The sequence below is a fragment of the Sordaria macrospora genome, chromosome 1 (assembly GCF_033870435.1).
Source record: "Sordaria macrospora chromosome 1, complete sequence".
In the NCBI taxonomy this organism is placed as follows: domain Eukaryota; kingdom Fungi; phylum Ascomycota; class Sordariomycetes; order Sordariales; family Sordariaceae; genus Sordaria; species Sordaria macrospora.
Window position 1 is genome coordinate 8,472,211 of NC_089371.1, and position 23,355 is coordinate 8,495,565.

A 23,355-nucleotide genomic window follows, 5' to 3' on the forward strand; every position below is an offset into this window, starting at 1 on the left:
ACTGTTCAAACTAAGAGATAACGGCTGTAAACACTGGTGATAGTCAAATCGACACCCATCGCCGATCCTTCCTGCCTTCCTCTGTTCACCGAGGTGTCGTCGCAGTCGTAGAAGCTGGAAGCAAATGAAAATCTTGTATGGTTGAGGATGTTTGCCCCGATACGATAAACAACTGGGGCAAATATCCGACAGACAATGGGGCTGGCGGTAGTCGCCTATGTGGTACCAACTTGAGCACACTGGCAAGGGATGCCAAGACATCGCGATGCGGTGAGGGAGAAGAAGGCCGTACAGAGTGCATGGACGTCGTGGGAGACACTCCGCAACGACACCGCCGGATCACCATTCTGTGAGGCGTTTGATGTTGATATCAGTAGCATACTTGGCTTAGTAAGGCAGAATGGATTTTCATGAGTATATTCATGAATTATGGGATTTGGGATGGTAATATGAATTTGATGTGGGAATGCAGGTCAACCGCTTGTTGAGAATACATCATCCTGTGATCAGGTCCTGTCGTGTTCTCGTTCTCGGTGTTTGGCTCTGGCATCGCTCCACAAACGATTGCATTGCCTTTTCGTAGAAGTTTCCACGTGCAATCATGTTGTGAATCAATTGTCCGTTTTACCTACATATGTTCGTTCGCATTGATCGAGGTTGATGAAAGCTGTTCTCGTCGAGAAGTCGTTTAACGTTGCGATGGTCGGGCCTTTACAGCAAGTGTGATTCAGCAGACGATAGCGGCGTGTTAGCGAGGCATAGAATTTCCGGGTGTTACAGGGCCTCTGCACTATCACTTGTAAACCCACACAACCACAGTAACCAAGAACTATCACACACTAACAGTAATCAGCTTAAATCGCAGCATTCGGCGTTAGCAAAACAATGGGCTCTGCTATATTACTGCTGCGGCGAGAGGGACAATCACTACTTGCAGCCAATCACACAGGCAGTCATAGTAATCAAGCATTCAGGCGATCATTAAGCGTGTTTATCACAAGTCATCATAGCGGTCAAGTTTCACTGGTAGCGTATTCTTGTGCTATCTCAGTGCTATCCCGTTCTGCAATCCTTATCCTTCGTCCCATTCTCGAACTTCTGATGCCATCCCGGGCTTGACCCATCCGTACCCGTTCCGTACCCCGCAAAGTCAACTCCAAAGTCATTCGTTCGTTCCTGATGTCCATCCCGTCTTTTTTCCTTCCGTCTCGGGAGATCTACCAAAAGCCCCTCCTAATCCCTCCAAACCACCAACTTCTCCTCCTCCTCCTCGCTCTCCTCCGCAATACTCTCCATCTCCAAATTCCAATAGTACCACTTGTTGTTCATCCTTCCACCCCTCTTGCGCAGCGGCGCGCGCACCCAAGTCTTCTTCTCCGGGTCCTGTGGTGCAGGCTGCTCGTTCTCCTCAGGCTCATCAAAAGCGTGGGCATCACCGTCTCTCCAGCGATTGAACTTGTCCAGCTCGTCGGCGTCCAGAAGGCGAAACATGCCCTCGTACATCCAGTAGATCTTGTCATTGCTGCCGCTCACGAAATTCTTGTTTCCGTCGGGGTGGGTGAAGAGGCCGCAGGCGGTCCAGTTCTCGCCGATGTCTTGCGGGTCTTTCCAGGTCGCGAGGGTGGATTCCCAGGCGGCGAGAGGGTCGGAGGAGTAAAAATTGCCATTCTCGTCGTCGGCAAGGTCGGTGTAGTCGAGGAGTTGGATGCCGCTGCTGGTGCCGGTGGTCGAATCCTGATCTTGGTCTCGGTAGTCGGGGACCATGAGGTCGATGGTCTCGTGGTCGAGGAGTTCGATGGGTTGGTTCTCACCGTCGCAGTCGCAGTTGGGGTCACAATGGCAGTCTTCGAAACCAGTCTGTCCAGAGGATTCCTACTCCTCGGGGGTGGTGGCGTGGTTCTGCTGCTCGACCAAGTCGGCTTCCTCATTGCCTGACTGCTCCTCGTCTCCGTCATCGTCAAGACTCTCAATGATGGCAATGTTGTTGCTGGTAATAATTCCCTGCTCAGCGTCCGCTTGTTGCCTCTTGTTGAAATCCTCGCGGGTGATGACGGGGGTTTGACTGGTCCAGGCGATGAACTCCTGGTACTCGGCCTTTGCCATGGGGCGGATCTCGTCGTCGTTTTCGAGGGCGTACCAGTAACCGCAGGTCATCTGGACGTAGCGACGGTTGGGGTCGAGACGTTCCATGAGGAAGGTGGCGTCAAAATCGGAGGGTGAGAATTGACCGTAGTTGTAGAGGTGGCCAAACTCATCCGCTTGCTGGAGCTTGTCGTTGTTGTCTGTGAGAATGGCATCGTCAAACTTGTCGTCGACTGCGCTGGTGTCGAGGGTGGAGTACTCTGTGTCTGGAGTATCGGGAGTGGTAGCGCGGGTGGCATCGCTGTCAGTAGTCTTGTCCGTCTCAGTGGAGGAATTGGTCCTGTGCAAGGAAAGGTTAGTAAGCACGCTATGATCATGGGCTGGGAATTGGTTGGATGACATACTCATTAGACAATCTGCGAGAGTGATGAACAATGTCGACTTCAGCGTCGAGGCTCCCCTTGTTGTCGGCCAAAAGCTTGATGTCGAAAGCGATGGCCTTGTTGTCCTGGGTGCTTGGCTTGGTGACCTTGGTGACTTGCTTCTTAGTCTTGGAGAGCGCACTGCAAAGCTCGGGCTGGCTGGGGACGGCATGCACCCATTGCATCTTGTCTTCTTTCAGGAACCGCTCGAAGTCGTGGGCAATGCTTGAAGCGGAGGCGCCCATTTCGTCAACGTCGGCGACGTCGGTGATCTTGGAAGCCATGGAGATGTTGACCTCGGTGATGTCAATGGTGGGGAGCACATGCTGGTAGGTATGCTTGTTGTTCTCGATGGTGAGCACTTCCTCGTCGATGATGGATGAAGTGTCGTTGCGGTTGTCGTCAACAATGATGTCGACATCCTGGGTGGGCTCGACTTGCTGAGAGACTTCGGAAACTTGAGCGGGCTCGTTATCCTCGACAATAGGCGCGGTAGCTTGAACGTTGGTTGACTTGGTGGTATCCTTGCGATCATCGACGATGTTGGACTTGTTAGCCGTTTTGTTGACCTCGGTAGGGGCGATAGGGGCGATGTTATTGTTGAAGGCATGAGCGATGGAGTTCATGCGGCGAGCTTTCTTTATATTGTGAATCAGGCCGCCGTGCTGAGCCGAGTCAATGAGGGAGAGTGTGTTGGATCCTTGAGTGATGCTGAGGAAGTTGGCGATCTCGAAGGCCTCGGTGGGGATGGGTACTGTTATGGAATGGTTAGTCTTGACTAGGCACTTCAAGCTGCGAGCTATTGGGGACGACTTACCATGAGCAATGCTCGATGCGGTGAAGGAAGCGAGGGCCATTGCCTTGATGTCAGCGATGGTCGGGAACGCGAGGCGTGGGTCTTGAGCCTTGAAGGCGGACGGCCAGAGTGAGATAGCCATCGCGCTAATTGTGAAGAGAGTACGAAGAAGTGTTATCACTAGGTGATGAAAGGGTATGAAGAAGGTTGATGCTTCGTTGCGTTGGAGTTGCAATGATGCGTGGGGAGTCCTTATGATTTTGGATGAGGGAGGAGGAAGAAATCTGGTTCAGGATCTGGGGCAGGTCGGGAATTCTTATACCCTTCTAGGTGGGAAATTTATTTCGATTGTCGCCGGTGACTGTCTCCAGGTTTTGGGTGGTTTGTTGACATGGTGATGGTGTTCAGGTTAATACAGAGCGAATGTTCAACACATGCTTGGTTAGTTTAAGTTCGAACAGGGGAGGTGAAAACTGAACAGCGATGAACAGCAGTGCACTGCTACGGGTAATCCATCAACCCTGTTCAGGTCTGGATTTCATGAGCTTCTGTGTGATATTATTGAGAGTTGTTCAGCTTTAGGTTGTCGTGGGAATGGCCCGGCAACCGTACAGATCCGGTGAGTGCTGAGCAGGAACCCTGCGCTGCGGATGACATTTCACTTCGAGGCGACTTTTGAGCCAGAAACCGTAATGTTCTCTGTGATACTGCCAAGGACTGCTTGCTCCAGAGCTGCTATGAGAGTCGAGTGTCATGGGGGTTTAGTTCTTCAAAATTGCCAAGACATGGACACCATAGAGGTGGAGATAGAAGGGTGAGGGCTGCATTCACATGGTCGGAGACACTCGGGGACAACATAAGCCCATGTTCTTTTAATGAAGAATCAGCATTTCTAGTAGGCATGAAGACTGTTATAGATTTGTTTTACAAAGTTTGAGGCCAAAGTACGCATTTAAAGGCGGCAGAATATCACGGCTATGTTATGGAGGAAGTTGTTGTGCAATATGCTTCTGACTTTCAAGTTGATCATGGCACCACCGTTAGTTTGGTAATTTATCTACTATATAGGCAATGCAATTTGTCAACAGAGAAGTGTATAATCATGGACCAACTCGCACAATAAAATCCACATTTGAAGTTTTTTTTATCTCGATCAATCGTGAAGTTCAGGGAAGTAGCTGGCGAGATCATCAGGCAAGATTGCACGTTTCATGTCACATCATAAGTCATCGGGATATGGGACAACAGTTATCTCATCAACTTCAATTCATCTCAGCCCAACTATCTGCCCAACGTCTTCCCATCCCTCCTTCCCAGATCTCTATCCTTAAGTCTAGTGTGTTCCTCACAAGAATAGCTTGTAGTTCTCATCGTCCTCATTGACGTTCTCAAAATCCTCGAGTCCCCAGACACTCTCCTCGTCATCATGGTCCTCCGCCTCCACCACTTCCTCGACCCCCTTGAAAGCTTCGTCAACCTCCTCGATAATAACATCAAGGCCCCAGATTGTTGCCAAGCTGTTGCGGTCGTTGGTGTTAACGTCGTTGACTTCCTGGGCTTCCTGTAACTCCTCCGCTTCCTCATCCTCCTTTTGGATGGTTTCAAGACCGCAAGCGTTCTGCAGGCCCACCTCCTTCTCATCCTGGACCTCCCCGTTTAAGTGCAAGATGACGGCAGGGCCAAAGAAGCGCCAGCCATTGAACTCCTCGAGCTCTTCATCCAGAAGGAGCATGAAAGCCCCCTCGTACTCCCAATACCAACGTCCGTCAGAGCCGAGGACGTAGCTCTTGTTTCCGTCCGGATGGTTGTACCAGGCGAGGACCTCCCAACCCGCGGGCAGGTCCTTTCTCTCCTTCCAGCAGAAGAACTCGTCGAGTGGGTGTTTCTCCTCCTCCTTGGTCACTTCGTCGGAGTAATAGTTGACCATCTCAAAGCCGTGGGGACTCGCGACAGCCTTCACCGTGGGGGTCCTCTCCTTCGTCTCGTTGTCGATGTCCTGGTTTTGCGTCGCCATTGCAAGCGCCACCTCGTTCTTCTAATCCGAGATGGTTGTAGCCGGCTTCGCGTCAGGGTCGGCCATCCAGGCGAGAAAGTCCTCGTGCTCGTCAGGCAGCATCCTGGAGATCTTTCGACGATCATGGTAGATGTACCATTTGGAATTCGTGAGAAGAACGTATTGCAAGCCATATTCTTCGCGATCAAGTGTGTGAACGATGTCGAGGTTGTCGTGCAAGTCGGTGGTAGAGCCGGCATCGGAGTTGTAGTCGTTGTCACTAGCGTAAACGACGCTGGAATAAGCGTCGATGTCAGTATCGCTGGCGAGATCGGACTGAACGAGTGACGGAGAGCGCGGGCCGGATGGGGAAGGTGCGGACGGCAGCGTCGGGAAGGAGTGGTAGTCGGTGGGGCCGCGAGTTTCGTCTTGAGTTAAACTGCCGGTGTCGCGGGAAGAACCGCGGTTGTCGGAATGCCCCCGTGTCATAAGCTGACCGCCCTTGATGTTTTTGTTCATGAAATCCGATTGGGAGTAGTTGGTATCTTGGGTTTCAGTAGTGTCCTTGCTGAAAATGCTGTCGATAGTGGACTTTGAGTTCTTCGACGAGGTGGTGCTGCAGAAGGTTAGGACAAGTTCATGGATACGTGATGCAGATGCAAAGGGATGCGGATGACTTACTCGGCAGAAGCTTTGCGGCCGCGATGGCACTTGTCGGCCGAGACAACACCAGCGTCATTGGACGTATTCTGGGCGTCGAAGGCAGGGAAAGAGACGTAGTCAACTTGAGCGATTCCAAGGGGAGCGGTGTTGTCACTATTGTCGATAGTGGTGTCGATACTCATGGCATCGTCAACATCGTCAATCTTAATGTTGTCCTTGGCATCTGCCTTGGAGACAGATCCGACCTGCTCGAGTAAGTTAGCTATATGCGATGGATTTCGACGCTCCTTTTCATGGTGAGAACTTACCTTTTCGGCGGGATTCTGGGAGGCAGTCATTGCAATGGGGACCTCGAATGATCCGTCGACAATCGCCTTGATGATGGCGCTATTGGGGGTTCGAATGCGGTAGGTATGAGCGGCAAGGCCCAAAGAAAAGAGAGAGGAAGGCATGATGATTGTTATGTCTGAAAGAGAAGAGAAGAATTTGTTTCGAGGATGTGTGAGAGAGGTAAGCTTTGGGTTTGGCTTGCGAGTTGAGAAATTGACGGTGCAAGTTGGGAGTCCAGCTTTGGGATGCAGAAGGAAAAAGTCCAGTCAATGTCTGGGCCCCCAAAAAGATATTATTATACCCTGGGACAGGTTGGCCGTCGCCGAAATGCTGAAGCTATCCCCACTTGCGACCATGGCGGAACTGTATGACTGTTCACATCATGAGCAGACTATTTGGGTGGTGATGCCCGTTGCGCGGGCAACCGCCAAGGTTATGGACGCCCATGGATTCCACGAGATGTAAACAGCACAGGAGTATTCATGTTCAAGTATTGAACAATGATCCTGTTCATTGATGACGCCTGGCTGGCCTAAACAGTGATCTGAACGGTCGATACAGTGGTTGGAGAGCTGTTCAGAAACATCGCCAACGCTGAGATACTCCATGTTCATGTGTTGTACAATGAACAGGACCTTCGGATAATCGCGAGGAGTTTGCAGAGCAATGCCAGATTGTGGAAAGGGAACAGAAAAGAAGAGGCAAAGGAAAAAAAAAAGAAAGAAAAAGAAAAAAAAAGAAAAAAAAGAAGAAAAAAAAAGAAGAAAAGAAAAAGAAGAAAAGAAAAAGAAGAAAGAAAAAAGAAGAAGAGAAACACACACAGCAGAATGATGCATAGGGAGTTAGAGCGCAATTACAGACACGGAGCAGAGACTATAACTTTGGGCAGATGTATATTAACGTTGGTAATGATATGTTTATACATCCTAGCACTAGAGGGTACAACATGGCACAAGAAGATAGTAAGGCTCTGAATGCCAAAGATGCTTCAGTTATGAGGTCACCGAGCAATTCAAAAGATATACTGTCAAGAATTTTATTAACCCAGGAATTAGAGGCCAATTGTTTGACTACCCATAAGTAACCATAACCATACATGGAGGTTTTACACGCTCTGCTTACCAGGGACAGAAATCATTATACTCGGAAGTCGCTGATTTTCTGGCAAGTAAAAGGTAAATCATATGAGACAGATCCGATACCAGCAAGTCACATCACTTCGTTGTCAAGCGCGGGGAGTTTGGCTAGCAGTTTTAATGTTTCCATTCTCTAATTGTCCCTGCCCCCCCCCCCCCCCCCCCCCCCCCCCCCCCCCCCAGACGACTGCCCTTCCTCATCTTGCAACATACCTTCCGGTTATTACCTAGTCTTCTTCCTCCTCGACAATTGTAGTGAGTCCCCAGCGCTCCGTAACCGGCTGCTCCACCATCGCTCCAATCACATCCCGGCCCTTGGCCTCCATCCGGCTCTTGAACAAGCTAACCCTCTGGCTGTTGAACAAATCGAGCTCGTCCTTCATCAGACCGCGAAACTTCCCGTTATACTCAAAGTACCACATATTGTCGGTTCCCAGAACATAGTTTCGATCAGTGAATTCGCGGTGGTTGAAGGACTTCACAATGCCCCAATCTCTGCCCAATTGGTAACGCTGCTTCCACTCAGGGATGTCGAGCCAGTCATCATTGTCCTCCTCTTCCTCTTCGGCTTCAGCGACATAATCGGCATCCTCGGGATAATCTTCATGGGTCTCCAGGCCGGCGGAGTTCTAGTCCACGGCCTTGGGAGTCCAGTTGGGGTCGAGGTACTTGGGAGGGGTGTTCTCTTCGTCTTCGGGTTGGCTGGTGTTCGGCTCGTCGTTGTCCCTGTTGGTGTTGTTGTCCCCTGGTACTTTTGTGTTCGGCTCCTCCTCGTCGACGTCAACGTAATGTTGGGCGAAGATGGGGGTTTCCGTCTCCTCAAGCCAGAGGAAGAAGGCCTCGTACTCGTGTTCCTTCATTTGCTTGACGTTTGCGCCATCTTCGAAGAGATACCAATTCCCGCAGTTAAGCAGGGCATACTGCTTGGTGTTGGTGGGGCGCGAGATTTTGATGACGATGGCGAGGCTGCTCAGTTTCTCTTGGGTCGCGTTGCTGTAGTCATAGAGATGTTCGAAGGTGGGGAGCGTGTTTCTGGTGGGGAGGACGAAGTCGGGAGTCGAAGAGGTTTTGGTCGGGGCTGCATCTTCGTTCGAGATGTCGGTCGATTCAGTGACGATGATCTCCAGGATGATGGAATGATTGAACTCGTCATCAGCTTGATGGATGGAATCGGAGGACGAATATACCGTATCCGGGGTATCAGTACCGCTTTGCGCTGGCTCCCTGGTGACGGTATCCTCTGTCTCATCCGAGCTGCTGGTCCTGATAAAAGTTAGTACTCACCTGTCCAAATTACAAAGATTTTCGGATGACTTACTCGGTAGAAAGCTTGCGCGTGCGAGCGGGGAGATCTGTATCTGTATCAGATGGAATGCACTTGTCGATCGCACCTGCAGGGTTGCTGGGAACGTGGACTTTGGCCGCATTGACATCAGCGCTCTTGTTGACCTCAACCAAGTCCTTCAAATTGTGAATCGAAGCCTTCAACTTGTTGACGGCAATCTCCTTTGCTTGATCTTTGGTCTTTTTGTTGGTGGTAGTCTGCTTGTTAACCCTCTCATCCGGAGCATGCATCCCCCACATCCGATCTTCGGCGAGAAAGCGCTCGAAGTCGTTGTAATGCTCGGTCGAGGCAGACGCGCCTTGGTCGTCGGCATAGTGGAAAGTGTCCTTGATCTCGATGACCAATAGGGTCGGCGACTCATGGCAGTAGGGATCAGCTTCTTTCATGTCGGCCTCGGCGAAATCAATGAGGCGAGTTTTGTCGAGGGCCAGGCAAACTGGAAAAGGACTGTCGACTACTTGGATGCTCTCAATCTCAATACCGACGGAATGGAAAGCGGTATCGGTGGTACCAGTAATGTCTGAATCGTTGTCGATGGTGTTGACAGGGAGGGCACTGTCGACATCGCAGGTGCTCTCGATGTCGGTACCGGCGCAGTGGTCAGCGGCGGTGTGGAAGACTTTGTTATTCTGGGGGATCTCGACGATGACATTAGGGAGGGAAATCGCGGTGTTGTCGTCGGATACTTCGATGATCTGGAAAAAGGTATCGTTAGTATGACAACCGCAATCCATAGATTTGGTAAATCATGCTTACCTTCTCGGTCATGGATGAATGGCCAATGCTAGTGAGAGCGGCGTCCGAGATCACGATGGAAGGGTTGATGAAGAGGCCCGTGGTAACCTCTTGAGCAGTGTCGATGGCGCAGATCGCTTCGGAAATCTTGGCGGTCTGGTTGGCGACGTTGGCTGGGACATGGAGAGCTGTGTCGACACTCTTCAGCTGCTTAGGAATCCGGGTTGAGCTAGTATTAGTCGGTATACTGAGTTGCGGGAGAAGGAATACTTACCTTGCTTGTAGTAGGGGGTTGGGTCGAGAGCTTCATCAGCGCGAGCGCCATGAAGGAAGCATCCGCGATGTCGATCACGTCGGCGATAGTCGGGAAGGAGAGTTTGTAGGCGTGGGCACCGAAGCCTGGAGACCAGAGAAAAGAAGACATGATGAGTGTCGATGTCAAGTACGAATGATGAGTGTCTGGGTTACTGTCGGATGAGTGAGAAAATTGACGATGCAATTTGGAGGTCCGATTTTTGGATGAGGGAGAAGAAATTTCTAGGGCAGGATTGGGGATGGAAATTCCCATCTTATACACCCGAATAGGTTGGCTGTCGCTAGATCCGTAAGGCCGTTGGCGACTCTCAATCTTGATGAAGTGTGCATGTATGTTTACACAGCAACTCTGTTCATACTCGTTCAGCAATACTATTTATGCTCGTTCAGCAAGACTGTTCATGCTCGTTCTTGAACAGTGGAACATGTGATTGACACTCTTCCGACACTGCAAAATTAAAGTGCTGTTCGCGGCGAGCAGTGATTCTCGTGGTGTACGCTGAACAGGGACTGCAATCCCACGCGCACGGTACATTGCAAGACAATGTCATGCCACCAATCTTGTGAAGTGCGGTACGAGGAAGGCCATGGGAATAAGCTCTCTATAGAAGTCCATAGAAACGAAAAACATCTCAGCGTGTGCATTGTCGGCGACAAGAACATCAGTTTCACGTCTCGATCAGGACACATCAAGCTCAACACAAGACGGTTGGGATATACTAGTTCTTGATAGATCGAAAAGGCGGAATCAAAAACATTCATGCTAGCTTTTTGTGACAGATGAATTAAAGTGTCAATGAGAAACCACGGAAAGGATATTGTCCCGAACACCGAAAGAATTTGTGAATTACCTTGCAACATGATCCCCTCAGTTTCATATGTTCTAGGCTGGTTTGAAGGAAGCTTGAAGTAGGAAGGATGAGTGGAGCAAGCAGAACGTAGTCACCAAGCCAGATGGAGGAACTCAGGCACAGTAAATATACCTCGTTATAGAACCCCAAGTATCACGATAATACGGTAATGCTAGGTAGTCAAAATAAAATCAATCAATGACGTGAAGACGGAAAATATCGATACATGGGATTGGACATCCAGACCTGGACTGCCTTCAATCCAACCCCTAGCTCCCAGTGCTACGAGACAAGTCTATTTGTCACCGTCGCTCCTTGACTTGTTGTCCCAGAGTCCTTCTCCTGACTATCTTACGTGTCCATTCTTTACACCATGTGTTTAATCCTATCTTCCAGCACCAGTGTCTTGTTCATCACTCCTCCTCGTTTTAATCCTCGACAAGGACAGGCAAGTCCCACTACGTTGACGTGAGGCCGCTTCACAACATTGTCCACCAAAGCAGCCTTCTCCCCATGAGAAACCAAGTTGTTACTCGGACCCCGCTTATCAGCAACATACATCACAATGGAACGATTACGATACACAAGAGTGACATTCACTGGTCAAGCAAGTCACAATCACTTATCAGCCACGGGGAAATTCAGGCAGTTGATGGTTTCTAGCTTTTCATTCCCTAATTGTCCCCCCTCTCAGCCTGATCCGTCCATGACCCTGTCTTCCAACCCTGCCACTGGTAGTCCCATGACCTACTTCCCGGACCAATGGCCCTTCTCCATCCTGTGGCATTCCGCGTAGTGGTATCCGTCACTCTTCCTGCTCCTCAGTGATGGCCTCAAGCCCCCGACGGTTCAGCACCGGACTGGACCCTCCTACACACCCTTGGTCAGAGCCCCCTTCTGATTGTCCAACCGGCTCATGAGCAGATCCATCTCGTCTTCCAACAAACGGCGGTACTAGCCGTTATACTCAAAATACCATTTGGTGTCGTTTCCCAAAATGTACTTCCTGTTCACGAATACCGGGTGATTAAAGGACTTGATAACGGCCCAGCCTTTGCCTAGCTCGTACTTCTTTTTCCAGCAAAGAAGTCCCGACCAGTCCTCCTCTTCATCTTCTTCCTCTTTGGCATTCTCAAGGATCTCAAGGCCGTTGGATGCCTAATCCGCGGGTCTGGGAGTCCATTTTGGACTGAGATGCTTTGGGCGGCTGTTGGGGTTGACTTCTGGTGCTTTGGCCAGGATGGCGACGGTAGCGGTATTGTTGGAAATCCATTGTACGAACTCTTGGTACTCTTGTTCAACCATCATGCGCACGTTCTTGCGGTCTTCAAGGATGTACCAGAAGCCGCAGTTGAACCTGGCATACCGGAAAGGGTATCCGGGTTGCTGCAGAACGGTCATGATCCACAGGTCCTTGAGATACTCTTGTGTGAAGTTGATGTAGCCGTAATCGTAGACGCTGGAAAAAGGTGGCAGTTGCGCTTTGGTAGGGATGCCGTAGTTGGAGTCGACAGCCAGCTTGCTCTCCGTGTCTTCGAGTGAGTCTTCGGTCGGCTTGGTGAGGACGATCGCCGGGATAGTCTGCGGTTCGGCATCGCACTCGGGCAAGGGGGTACCGGTAGCATCGGGGCACGAGTAGTCTTAGTAGAATTGTCGGTTTCGGCCGTCTGGCGAGTTTCGGTCGAGGTGTCGGTGCTATCGAAAATTCAGTTCATTATCTTGCAAATAGGGGGAGCTATGGTGGACGGGATAACTTACTCTGTCGACAGCTTCCTTACGCGTTCAGAGGTAATGTCATCCGGCTTCTGAACATCGGATGAGGTGCATGCAGGGGCATCGGCAGCTCCTTCCGGCGCATTGATAATTGTGGAGACAATGTGGCTGGCCGCGACTTTCTTCTCTTTCTTCTCATCCGACTTCACGATCGGCAGGACGTTTTTCTTCTGGGCTGCCTTCGAAGAACGGATCAAGGGCTTGTAAGTCGCGGGGCGATGAATACCCCACATCCGGTCCTGATCCAGGAAGCGCTTAAACTCGTTGTAGTCGACGCTGCCGACAAATACGCCATGGTCGTCGACTGGCTCTGCAACATTGCTGCGTGTGGCGGAAGTGGTGTTGATCTCAACAAAGTCGACAAGCGAAGCAGAATGATAGTAGGCGTGGACCTCAGAAGAGAAGGTCGAGGGATTGTCGTGGAGATTGGTGATGGAAGACGTGGGCTCGTCTTTAAAGATGTCCGTAATGGGAGTTACATGGGAGTAGACACGAGTCTCCGTATCGGAAGAAGAGATCGAGGAGTCGTCGCGGCCGTCGGCAATGAGAATGGTGAGCGCCAACTCCTCGACGACGCTGGCGGGAGGGGTGGGGTTGACATTGGTGATCTCTTGAGCGGCATTGGTGGGCTCAACGTCCTTGGTAATCCCATCCGCGACATCGAGGGAGAAGGTGGCGTTGTGGTTGTGTGCCTCATCGTTTTCCTAGGTATGGTTAATGTCGACACTTTCATTGTCAGAAGAGGGCTACTTACCTTTAGGAGTGACGAGATCCGCACAAATGCACAATCGGCGATGTTCATTGCGTCGGCAATGGTTGCAAGGGAGAGTCGGTACTTGTAAGCACGGAAGTCCGAAGGCCAGAGGAAGGAAGACATGATGTCGTTGTTGATGATGGTGATGATAAGGAAGAAGGAAGAAGGATGTGATATTCCTGATGAGAGATGTGTGTTTATTTTGGGGTAGGGTGAGGTTGCCTCTCGATGAAATTAGTGTACAATTGGGAGTCCTGATGTTGGATGAGGGAGTAAAAGCTCTAGGATAGGATTGGGAATGGAATTGCCCATTATATCCCCCATCAGGTTGACTGTGGCCGGGAGCGTGAAGCCATTGGCGACGCTCAACCTTGGTGGGATGTGCTAGTCAATTTACATAGCGATGGTGTTCATGCTCGTTACTCGGGCAACTGTCGATGAAAATTAAACATCGGCCCTGAGCAGTGATGCTGTCCATGGATGATACTTGGGTCCCGGAGCACAGTTTGAACAGTCTTACAGATGGCTGAAGCTCTTCAAATATCTTGAAAGTCATTAGGATGCTGGCCAAGGCGAGCCGTAATTCTCGTGCTATACGACAAACAAGGACTCCAGTCGTGTGCGTGAAAGACGCTAGGGCGACCACCTCATATCACCACGGCCCTGGGGTCCAATACGGCAAATGTAGAAGTTGATGGAGAGCAATGTATATATACAAAGGACATCCGGATACCCTTCACCTTATCTCGTGGGTTATAATTCGAGTGTTGGACTACGTAGGAAGATCTACTCCAGTGCATCTGCCTTAATACTTGATCAATCGCCTCGTGTCTCAGCTTGTTCGAAAGAAATTCCACACAGGAAGAAGGAGGCCAGACAAACTTGGGTCACTGAGCGAACTAGGGGAGTTCATGTTGTACATAGCAATAAAGTTATACAAGCAACAATGCTATGATGTGGCCATGTTGGATAGTTGCAGCTCTTATCAAGTCAGAACGTGAGGAATCTGCATATATGAGTTTGGTCAAGCAGATTGTCATTGCTTCCATTCTCCTCCAAGATCCTCGTACTGTGAGGCAATCCCATTGATAATTACCTTGCCCTTGATGAGCTGCTCTCGTTCTCTACTGGAGAAGAGCCAGTCTTCCAGCCAAGCGAAGTACCTTTCGTCCTCCGATTCCACCATCTGCTTGCCAATTTTTTTTCTTCCGCATGTCATCGAACATATAGAGATACCAACCACGCAGTTTAGTTGTCGTACTGGTTGGTATGGCCGGGCCATGAAGATGATGGTGGTGACGATCTTGAGTTCCAAGCTTCGGTCCAATACTTCCTCCTGACTCAACCATGTCGCCATAGTTGTAGAGGTTCTTTAAGGTCGGGAGCGTATCCATGGTTGGAATGGCAAATTCCTGTAGGCTTGAAGACGCTTGGATGTTAGCTGTTGCGTGCTCGCTGAAAGTGGTGATCGAAACTTCAACGTCGAGCCTGCCGTCGGGACTTGATTGCGGGACGGAATCAACGCGGGACGAGTGGATGGATCGGGTCCGGCGTTCCGGGATCGCTTCCGACTCCGTGGTGGCGGCTTGCCGGAGGTCTCATCCAAGCTGATCATTGGTCCTGGAAAAAGGTGAAGTTGGTACCGGCCTGTTGGGAATTGAGAGATTGTTTGGATGACTTAACAGTACCGGTTGGAGAGCTTTGCGCATGTGTGCGGGGGATCAGAATCTGCATCAGAAGGGATGCACATGTCGGTCGCAGTTTCCAGTCTGTGAGGTTTGCTGAAAGCCACGACTTGGGCTGCATTGACATCACTTCCCTGGTTGACAGCAACAAGACCTCCACAATCCATCTGTGTGCCATCCGCAACTTTCTTTTCGGCTGGTCCAAAGCTCGTCATTTTTGCGGGCGATCCACTTGTTGACCTTCTTGGCCGGGCCAGGCGAACCCCCACATCGTGTCCTCGGCGAGCGCTCGAAGTTGATACGCCCAGGTCAACGACGATTTTCGGGCAAAATGCTTACGGTAATGGAACACATCCTCAACATGTTCAAATACACTTCTCGACTATACTGGCAACACATACATTTACATGAACGCCTAATCTGTAGGGGCGGCAAACCTGAGAAACAGAAACTTGTCACGGAGGATTCTTCACGGAATTACGGCATATTAGGGTCACGACAACAGGGCAGAAAATAAATAAACTGGGCAAAGCAAGGTAAGCAAGATGTCGCATATTCGTCATTCAAAGCATTGTAGTAATCACTTGGGGGTCAAAGTATAGCAGTGTCAGCAGTCAAATTGATGTGTAGACCGTTCTATGGAAGAAAATCCCCGGCAATCAAGAAAATTCCCGATATGATTCCTCCACCAGCTGCTTCCTTCTTATCTAACCATTCCTTTGCAATAACCCTCGAATCGATATCTTGTCAATCCCTTCTCTCGCCATCGGATTATCATCTTCCTATTACTCGTCTCCCTCCTCGATAATGTACAAGCCCCACTTGTTCCACTTCTTCACCACGTACTCCTCCGCCGCCTGTTCGGCCTAGGCCAACTCCTCCTCATCTTCTTCGCAAATTGCGTCCAGACCCGGGGCCTTCCGCTTGTCCCCTTTTTGCTTGATCTTTTTAGCCTCTTCGGCTTGCTTCTCGCGAAGCCAGATCACGAACTTCTCGTACGCGCCTTCGGACATGGGGATGGCAGTCTCACAGTCCTCGTGGAGAACGTACCAATGCCCGTTGCTGAGCAGGGCGTGCCTGGTTCCACACTCTGAAAGCTCTCGAGTATCCAGTATCTCCGACTCCTAATCGGTGATAGTGATGGTCTTCGAGGTGTCCTGAGTGTTGTTGGCATCAGTTTGCTGGTCGGTGATGAAGCTCGTCGGATCTTCTTCGGCCAATAACTCGTTTCCTTCCCCCTTTTTCTGGTTAAAGCTGTCAAACCAGGCCAAGAGGTCCTCGTACTCGTCCTGTGTCATCATAAGGGCATCATCAGCCTCATCCAGACGATACCACAAGTTGTCTTCAAGTTGGGCATATGCAACGCCGTTATCGGGGCGGTCGATGACATTAGCAGTCTCCAGATCGATCGAGCCCTGGGAAAGCAAGTGGGACGAAGTGTACCAATGGGACGGAATCCTGTGGGCGCAAGCAGGCGTGGGCGGCTTGGTGGCGAAAGGGCTGAGGTGGTCGGCGGAAAAGATGACTTGGTTGGCGGCGATGCCAAAGGGGGCGGAGTGCACGATCTCCTCCGCTTTGGACTCTTTACCCTCCTCATCAGTGACGATGACAACTGGAAGAGTGGGCTCGGCATCCTCCTCAAGCTTTTTGGCGCAGATCGGGGTTAGCTGGCTGGCGGCTTTGACATCTGGGACAGAGTAAACTGTGTCGGGAGTGCTGGGTGCAGTTGATGACGACTCGCTGTCGACAGTTTGAGCGGACTGGGTTGAGAAGTTTGTCCTACCTGAAGTTAGTACTTGTTCATCGCAGAGAGAAATCGCTTTTGGGATAACTAACTCGGTAGACTCTTTGCGAGTATGGTGCAAGATTGGCTCTTCAGCTTCAGCTTCCTCAACACCAGTAGCGACTTTAATGTCGTTGGCGAGGTGGGTGCTGTCGGTCACATGGGTAATGTCGGCATCGTCGGCGATCTTGACTTCCTCGGTAAGATTGGTGATCTTCGAAGCAGTGGCGACTTGAGTGGTATCGATAGCTTGGTTGTTCTCGATGCGATGAGTGGTATTGGTCTTGATACTGGTGGTTTCGATGCGCTTGGAGGGTTCAGCATCCTCGACAATCTTGGCGAGATCGTTAGCATCGATGTCTTCAGCAGAAGTAGTATGAGTGCGTCGACATACCTTTTCATCGTTGGTCTTTTGCTTATGCTCGTGGCCGGCCTGCGAAGGCTTGACCGTCTTGAGTAGGGCGTTGACCGACAGGGCAGCGAACGAAGCAATGGCGATAGCCTTGACGACGTTGCTGGTCGGGAAGGCCGGGAAGGTGGTCGAAAAGGGGGCGAAGCCCAAGGTGAAGCGTGGGTAAGTCATCTCGTCAGGATTTTACCTGAAAAAAGGTCTCAAGGGGTAATGAGATGTGTTGAGAATTTGGGTTGAGATCGGTTGTGTGCAAAATAATGCTTGTCCGAAAACTGGATGCAGAAGGAAAAAGTTCTGGGACTGGTCTGTGGTGAAAAGAGGAATTCTTATACCTCCAGCCCAGAGGTCCAGATTGACTGTCGCTGGTGACCCTGGATGTCTTGCTGACATGGTGATAGATGAACATATTGTCTGGGTTTATATGGTGATCACTGAACAGGTATTCAGTTTGTTGTGGTGGTGATGATTTGGTGGTGGTTAGAAGAGAACAGCCACAGAAGCTGGCTCGTGCGTCCAGCGACTTCGTGGATGTATTACATGTGATTGGTCAGATCCGTTTTGTTCGTCCGAACAGGGCAAGTGTCCAGAGATCGGTCACTTGTACTCGTCCAAACTGCTGTCGGGACAGCCGTCCGAACAGTGGTCGACGATGGCCATGATCTCTGAACAGCCCCAATGTTTTCGGCATAAGAGCTTGCCACCATTGTCAGAGTAACCGAGCCTCTGGAATTTTTCGTGGATTCCATTTCAAAAGGTCACCGCGCAAAGCTTGGAGTGAATGTCGAGCCCGAACGTACCATCGCCAGCGCCGGCCGCCAAGGCCGTTTCGGTACTTGTAGCGCTGTACAGCCGGCTGATGGTTTGCGGCACAGCACTGACAAAGGGAAGGGAGGCCCCGAACCAACGGTATCAATACCCGCTCTCTTTGTCTTGACAACGATGGTTTGTGTTTACCAGTAAGTGAGTGAATCAGACAAAGACCGATCAAAATCTGTCCACGGGCCCGGATCGAACCGTGGCGTGGGTAGGTGTGCGAGTTCCCCGTTCTTGTTTTTCTCCATCGGTCCCGGTCCGTGTCCCGGGCCGGACCGGGCGGTGACATCGGCGGTCATTTGTGCTATGCTATCGCGAAGCGGTGGGGAACGAGAACAAACAATGCCAAAAAGAAAAGAAGAAAAAAGACAAAAGCCAACAAAATAATGGCAACGACGTGAATCGAAGGCGGGACATCCACAACCTGGAAAGGAGTAGATACCTTATTTGCATAGCCGGAAGACGCCAGGTTGAAGGACTACTCGGGAGCCCAACGCCTAGGCTTCAAGCCACCTACGGGCCATAGGCTGGCAAGAATCCCCGCGACTGACAGGCTGATTCCCCAAGCCCCGCAGGTGTGGTCATGCAAGCGGAAGTTGCGCGTCACTGTGACGAACCTTTACAAGCACAGGAGTATTATCGCTGGGATAGAACAATAGAGTAATGGAGTAGTAGCCGAAAGGTACTGGTAGGTTGTGATAGCTATTGCTTGCTGAAGATCCGGTAACAAGAGGCCTGGGGAGGCCTTCTTTTATACCGGCCTTCCTGGACCCGATATACTGGACCCGGGACTTCGGGTCCTCCCTTCGGGTTCTACCTGATTGGTCATCTAGTCTAGCCTACATAGGATTCTCTGATTGGATCGTAACAGTCACACCACTCGATCACGAAGCCCTTGGAAGGTTTGGTGAAAGCACTAACCATTCGACCAACCTATATACCCCACGAAATACGAAGTCACTGTGTAAAGTGCTGATCTTCGCTTGCTCGTCAGGTACCTGAAATATTGTGCCTGGTTTGGCAATCAGTTTGCTTGGGTCGCCGCCCATTGCCATGGTACTGAATGAGTCGTGTACTGTAGACAAGTAGTAGATGCGTGGGTGGTGGGGGATGATGAGAGAAAGGTCTGATTGATGGGTTGCTTGAGGGAAAGACACAAGGCGGAGTGTAAAGATGATGAAGAAGAATAAGAGGAGAAGGGGGAGGAGGGGAGATCCATCCGCAATAAATAGATATGAAAGGAAATGTCTCTGGATCAGTAATGTTATGCATGCTGGCAATGTCATTGCATGCAGTCACCAAATGTCCAGCCCAGGCCAGATTTCAAGACTCTGTGGGTTGGGAAATTTTCTGGCGGGCATGGTAAAAATGTCTTGAAAAGTTGATGCACAAGGCAAGGGAAAGACGGAGCCCGGAGTATCGAAAATTCTATTGCAAGATGTTGAGCTGCAGACGGGCGTGCATGGCGGGAACGCATGTTAGCCAACAATCTCGACATGTGATGTGTTACGATCCAATCATGGAGACTAGACTAGCCGACCAATCAGATCGGACCCGAAGGGAGGACCCGAAGTCCCGGGTCCTAAGCCCGGGTCCACGGGTCCAGTATATCGGGTCCATGAAGACCGGTATAAAAGAAGGCCTTCCCCGGCCTGTTGTTACCGGTTCTTCAGCAAGCAATAGCTATCACAATCTACCAGTACCTTTTGGCTACTACACTGTTACTCTATTGTTCTATCCCAGCGATAATACTCCTGTGCTTGTAACGGTTCGTCACATGATGGCCGAATACCTAGAGATATCTAGATATCGGCAATGAGCTTCAACAAACCTGAGAGATAGAAACTGCTCTACAGACAGAGTCACGCCTTTACTTCCAACAAAACATCCAATAGTCAAACAGCGGCTCCCACGACCTTCCGACATGCCTCCGAGCCGCAAAGACAGCTGCACCCTCCCTCCAAAGATAATCCTCCTTCCGGACCCCAATTCTAACAATCTACACCCCCAATCTACGAAATGACATTAAGAATACCCTTTCGCACTTCCGCAACCTCCTTCTCCCAAGGCAGCGCCTCATAGTCGGTCGGATCATCCAACCAACAATCTGCCCCCTCCGGCGTGGTCAGTCTCAGCTCCGGCACCAAAGGGTCAGTGTCTGGCTTGGGCCAACCACAGTCCTCTTGGAAGATACACCAGGTGCACTGGGTCAGAGAACACTCCGTGTGTCGCGACCAAATGTCGATGCGGTCGCATTTGTCGATGAAGGAATGTGCGGTCCAGTCGCTCTTGGCCAGGCGCTGGGAGTGTAGCCCGGCGAGTGGATGATCGTTGCTGTCTGAGGTATTGTCGGTGTTGATGTGGTCTGCGGCTCTGGTGGCGATGTCGGGGTCGTTATGGGCGTCTTCTTGCTCCCAAATATCCTAGATCCAGTCGCTTTTGATCGGAATGTCCTGGGTCCAGTCTTGAGTAACCTGGTCGCCCTGGGTCCAATCGTCCTTGGTCCAATCGTCCTCAATAGGTTTGAGCTGTTCTTAATCCGCCGTGGTGGGCCACTCCAAGTCAATGTTGGATACAGCGTCGAAGAACTCATCGTCGGAGGAGTCGAGGTCGGAGTCGGGACCGTGTTTGAGGATGTCAACGGTCTCGGGCTGGGTAGATTGTAGCACATAGACCGAGGAGAATTCGACTTGGGCCTTGGAGGTGGCGTTCTCCAGTGCAGGAGAGAACTGTGTCATCAGCGGTCAGCTTGGATTTTACCGACCCAAGATAAACGAGAAATGCCTACCATTGACTGATTGATGTTCAAGTCAAACGGCTCGAGGATACGGTACGTAAAGCACATCTTGCTGTGGAAAATGGTCCGAAAATGAAGAGGGGATTGTTTTAGATTTGTCGTTGGTCGACGTATATAATGTCGGCGCTGATGAATGGAATGGTGCAAATAAAAAACAGAGACACCAAAAGTCGATCGTGACCACAGAAAATAAGTGGTGCACAGGGACATGGTCCGGGTCCGGAACGAAACCTTCCCACTTGCCAGCTGACACCTGCCATCAGGCTGCCCGACAGACATCGGATCGCATTCACTTGGGACGGGACCTGGGCCAATTTACCAGCACCACAGACCATTCACTTGTATCAGAGTCGGAGGAGGCACTCTTGGCAACCATCGAGTGAATGGCCTTTTTGCCAGATAACGCGAACTGCCCCACGGTGGATTAACGAGAGGCAGAGGCCTGGTTCACCTTGTTCAAGTGAGATGGGTCCACCGGTGGGATTCTTCCAGATGCTCTGCCATGAGACGCTGTCCTGGGTGGTCCCCCAAAGGGTGTCACCGTCGTTTTATCCATGCAACTTGGGAAAATTGTCCGGTCCTTGCAATCACGGCCAGGAGTGGTGAGGTTTGATAAGAGGTGCTTCAAGCTGGGACGATACAACACAACAGAAAAGTAGGTAGAAAAAAGTTAAGATTGACCATCAGTTTGAAACAGAATCGTAATGTAAAAACAAAGGGTATCTCATGAGCAAAAGAAGTAACAAACAATCTTAGTAAAGCAACAAAAAGCATGGATGACCCTGCTCCTCCTCTCATGAATAACAAACGTCCAACAAATGACTCCAAACCTCCTCTCTTCTAATATCCACACTCGGTACTTGTCTCTGGTACCCTCTCAAGGAAACCTGGCAGCTTGTGCAATAATTCCAATATCATGCTGTCAGTGTTTTCCTTCCTCTCCACCTTGGAATGGTGCTTGCTCTTCAGTCTCTCGTTGTCGACACTTCTCCTGCGTAAGGTCGACTCTTCTCATCCCCTCCTATCTCCCATGAACAGTTGCCGTAGTATTCAGTCAGTTATGCACACTCCACAGTTGTCCTCCGTTGTCAGATGTCAGGCAGACCCCTCTGCGTAGGAAACCTCGCATCCTCCAGTTCGTAATGTCTTCCCTCGGGGTCCGTCAGCACCAACCTCGGCACTGGTCCAATAGCCCAGTCACCCAGCATCAAGACATTGAGTGCGGACAACCGATAGCGCACCCAGTTGCACTCCGAAAGTTGCTTTCGGCGTCCCGGTGTCGCCAATCTCTGGTTTTCGAAGGTATCAAGCAACCCCTTCTTATTATCGACGGTACTGAGATCGGCCCAGGTCTTGTCGGAGGTGCGTCTGCTCTTGCCGCGACGGTTCTCGCTCCGCTGGATTCTTTTGTTGGCGATCCCTTCTTTCGAAGGTCTGGGTCTGTCTGTCTTCTCGTTCGTCGGCTTGGACGGGGGTGTCTCAGCTTCAACAGACTTGTTGGACGCCTCGGGCTCCTAACTCGAGGCGGCGCGGTCAAGTCTGCTTTTGTAGACGGCCATCTGTTTAGGCGATGTGAGGCGAAGCCTGATTGGGGAATGGGTCGGGGTGTCGTTCTGGGGGTCGACGTTGTCGGTTGCAATGGGAGGGCGAGGGGGGGTGTTGAAGGGGGTGTTGAAAGAGGAGTTCGTTGTGGGAGGACTGAGAAAGAAGTGGGTTAGCAATCAGTTTATACCTTCACACGAGAGCATCGACATGGAGGACACAAATACCTTCTGAATACACGCCTCTTTGTAGGGCATGGGCTGTGAATCTCGTCAAACAGAGATCCGGCCATCGGTGCCACCAACTTCCTCTTCTTGGGGCTGCTAGCAACGGGTTCGTGCTCGGCTGGCGCGGGGGGAGTGTCGCTGTCAAAAAGATAGGCGGGAATCGGTCCCGCCCACTTCCTTCTCGTGGTGCTGACTGGGCTGCCAGCAGCAGGTTTGTCGTCGGGAGGTGAGGAGGTCATGTCGGTGTAAGAGTGGGAAGGTTTTGGCTTGACGGTGATACAATCGAGAATCATCTCATCGTCGATCTTGTCGTCGGGAGGTGAGGAGGAGGTCATGTCGATGTCAGAGTGGGAAGGTTTTGGCTTGACGGTGATACAATCGAGAATCATCTCGTCGTCGATCTTGTCGTCGGACTTAACAGTCGTTCCCTTTCTGTCCGTCCTCACTTTGCTCTCATCCGACCTGAACGCGCTGATGTCCGCGCCGACATGTGTCATTCTGCGGTCTTTCTTCTCCTTTTTCTCTGCGCCTGTATCGCCATTTGCGCCATGTTTGTTTGCGCTCGTCATGGTAGCGCTGCGAGGCCTGTCGGAGTCGGAAGACTCCAGGGAGGGGTCACTCCACGGAGCGCAATATGTTCTGGCGCTCTCTGGGGACGTGGCGCTGGCGGTTTGCTCTCCGACAAAGATGTTGCGAGCTGAAAGCAAGGCGTGGGATCTGAAGACACCTAGAAAGGGTAAAAATAAATCCATTTTTTTGGCTTGTCGTGTGGAAGGTCGCGGGGGAGTTCTTGAGAAATGCGCGGTGTTGGGTCAATATGAGCTGTCGCCAATGTCGATTCTTCAATGAAGTTGAAGCGAGCGCAATGTTGAAGAAAAAGTTTGTTTGCGACAAAGAAAGA

The 23,355-nt window shown here is 50.9% G+C and overlaps 8 protein-coding genes across 8 annotated transcripts; all 8 read right to left on the reverse strand.

Annotated features, from left to right (window-relative positions):
* Positions 1 to 1,233: 1,233 nt before the first annotated feature.
* SMAC4_00579 (uncharacterized protein) lies at positions 1,234 to 1,764 on the reverse strand (the record flags this gene model as incomplete). Its single annotated transcript, XM_003351984.1, has 1 exon — positions 1,234 to 1,764. One exon carries the CDS (start codon positions 1,762 to 1,764, stop codon positions 1,234 to 1,236), a length of 531 nt encoding a protein of 176 aa, XP_003352032.1.
* A 2,881-nt stretch (positions 1,765 to 4,645) lies between these two features.
* Positions 4,646 to 5,314, reverse strand: SMAC4_00581 (uncharacterized protein; the record flags this gene model as incomplete). The annotated part of the gene is made up of 1 exon (XM_003351986.1): positions 4,646 to 5,314. One exon carries the CDS (start codon positions 5,312 to 5,314, stop codon positions 4,646 to 4,648), a length of 669 nt encoding a protein of 222 aa, XP_003352034.1.
* A 21-nt stretch (positions 5,315 to 5,335) lies between these two features.
* Positions 5,336 to 6,992, reverse strand: SMAC4_00582 (uncharacterized protein; the record flags this gene model as incomplete). The annotated part of the gene is made up of 3 exons (XM_003351987.2): positions 6,265 to 6,992; positions 5,975 to 6,201; positions 5,336 to 5,909 (listed from the first exon to the last, which is right to left on the reverse strand). The coding sequence occupies exons 1-3, from the start codon at positions 6,406 to 6,408 to the stop codon at positions 5,336 to 5,338; spliced, it is 945 nt and encodes a 314-aa protein (XP_003352035.1). The 5' UTR covers positions 6,409 to 6,992.
* Positions 6,993 to 7,649: 657 nt separating this feature from the next.
* Positions 7,650 to 9,926, reverse strand: SMAC4_00583 (uncharacterized protein; the record flags this gene model as incomplete). The annotated part of the gene is made up of 5 exons (XM_003351988.1): positions 7,650 to 8,033; positions 8,061 to 8,685; positions 8,741 to 9,462; positions 9,524 to 9,709; positions 9,777 to 9,926. The coding sequence occupies 5 exons, from the start codon at positions 9,924 to 9,926 to the stop codon at positions 7,650 to 7,652; spliced, it is 2,067 nt and encodes a 688-aa protein (XP_003352036.1).
* Positions 9,927 to 11,826: 1,900 nt separating this feature from the next.
* SMAC4_00584 (uncharacterized protein) lies at positions 11,827 to 13,318 on the reverse strand (the record flags this gene model as incomplete). Its single annotated transcript, XM_003351989.2, has 3 exons — positions 11,827 to 12,190; positions 12,427 to 13,145; positions 13,196 to 13,318. 3 exons carry the CDS (start codon positions 13,316 to 13,318, stop codon positions 11,827 to 11,829), a joined length of 1,206 nt encoding a protein of 401 aa, XP_003352037.2.
* A 2,686-nt stretch (positions 13,319 to 16,004) lies between these two features.
* Positions 16,005 to 17,246, reverse strand: SMAC4_00585 (uncharacterized protein; the record flags this gene model as incomplete). Its single annotated transcript, XM_003351990.3, has 3 exons — positions 17,054 to 17,246; positions 16,717 to 16,997; positions 16,005 to 16,659 (listed from the first exon to the last, which is right to left on the reverse strand). The coding sequence occupies exons 1-3, from the start codon at positions 17,063 to 17,065 to the stop codon at positions 16,005 to 16,007; spliced, it is 948 nt and encodes a 315-aa protein (XP_003352038.3). The 5' UTR covers positions 17,066 to 17,246.
* A 2,654-nt stretch (positions 17,247 to 19,900) lies between these two features.
* On the reverse strand, positions 19,901 to 20,733 carry SMAC4_00586 (uncharacterized protein; the record flags this gene model as incomplete). Its single annotated transcript, XM_003351991.1, has 3 exons — positions 19,901 to 20,311; positions 20,465 to 20,617; positions 20,677 to 20,733. 3 exons carry the CDS (start codon positions 20,731 to 20,733, stop codon positions 19,901 to 19,903), a joined length of 621 nt encoding a protein of 206 aa, XP_003352039.1.
* A 1,040-nt stretch (positions 20,734 to 21,773) lies between these two features.
* Positions 21,774 to 22,789, reverse strand: SMAC4_00587 (uncharacterized protein; the record flags this gene model as incomplete). The annotated part of the gene is made up of 2 exons (XM_003351992.2): positions 21,774 to 22,199; positions 22,506 to 22,789. The coding sequence occupies 2 exons, from the start codon at positions 22,787 to 22,789 to the stop codon at positions 21,893 to 21,895; spliced, it is 591 nt and encodes a 196-aa protein (XP_003352040.2). The 3' UTR covers positions 21,774 to 21,892.
* Between the last annotated feature and the right edge of the window lie 566 nt (positions 22,790 to 23,355).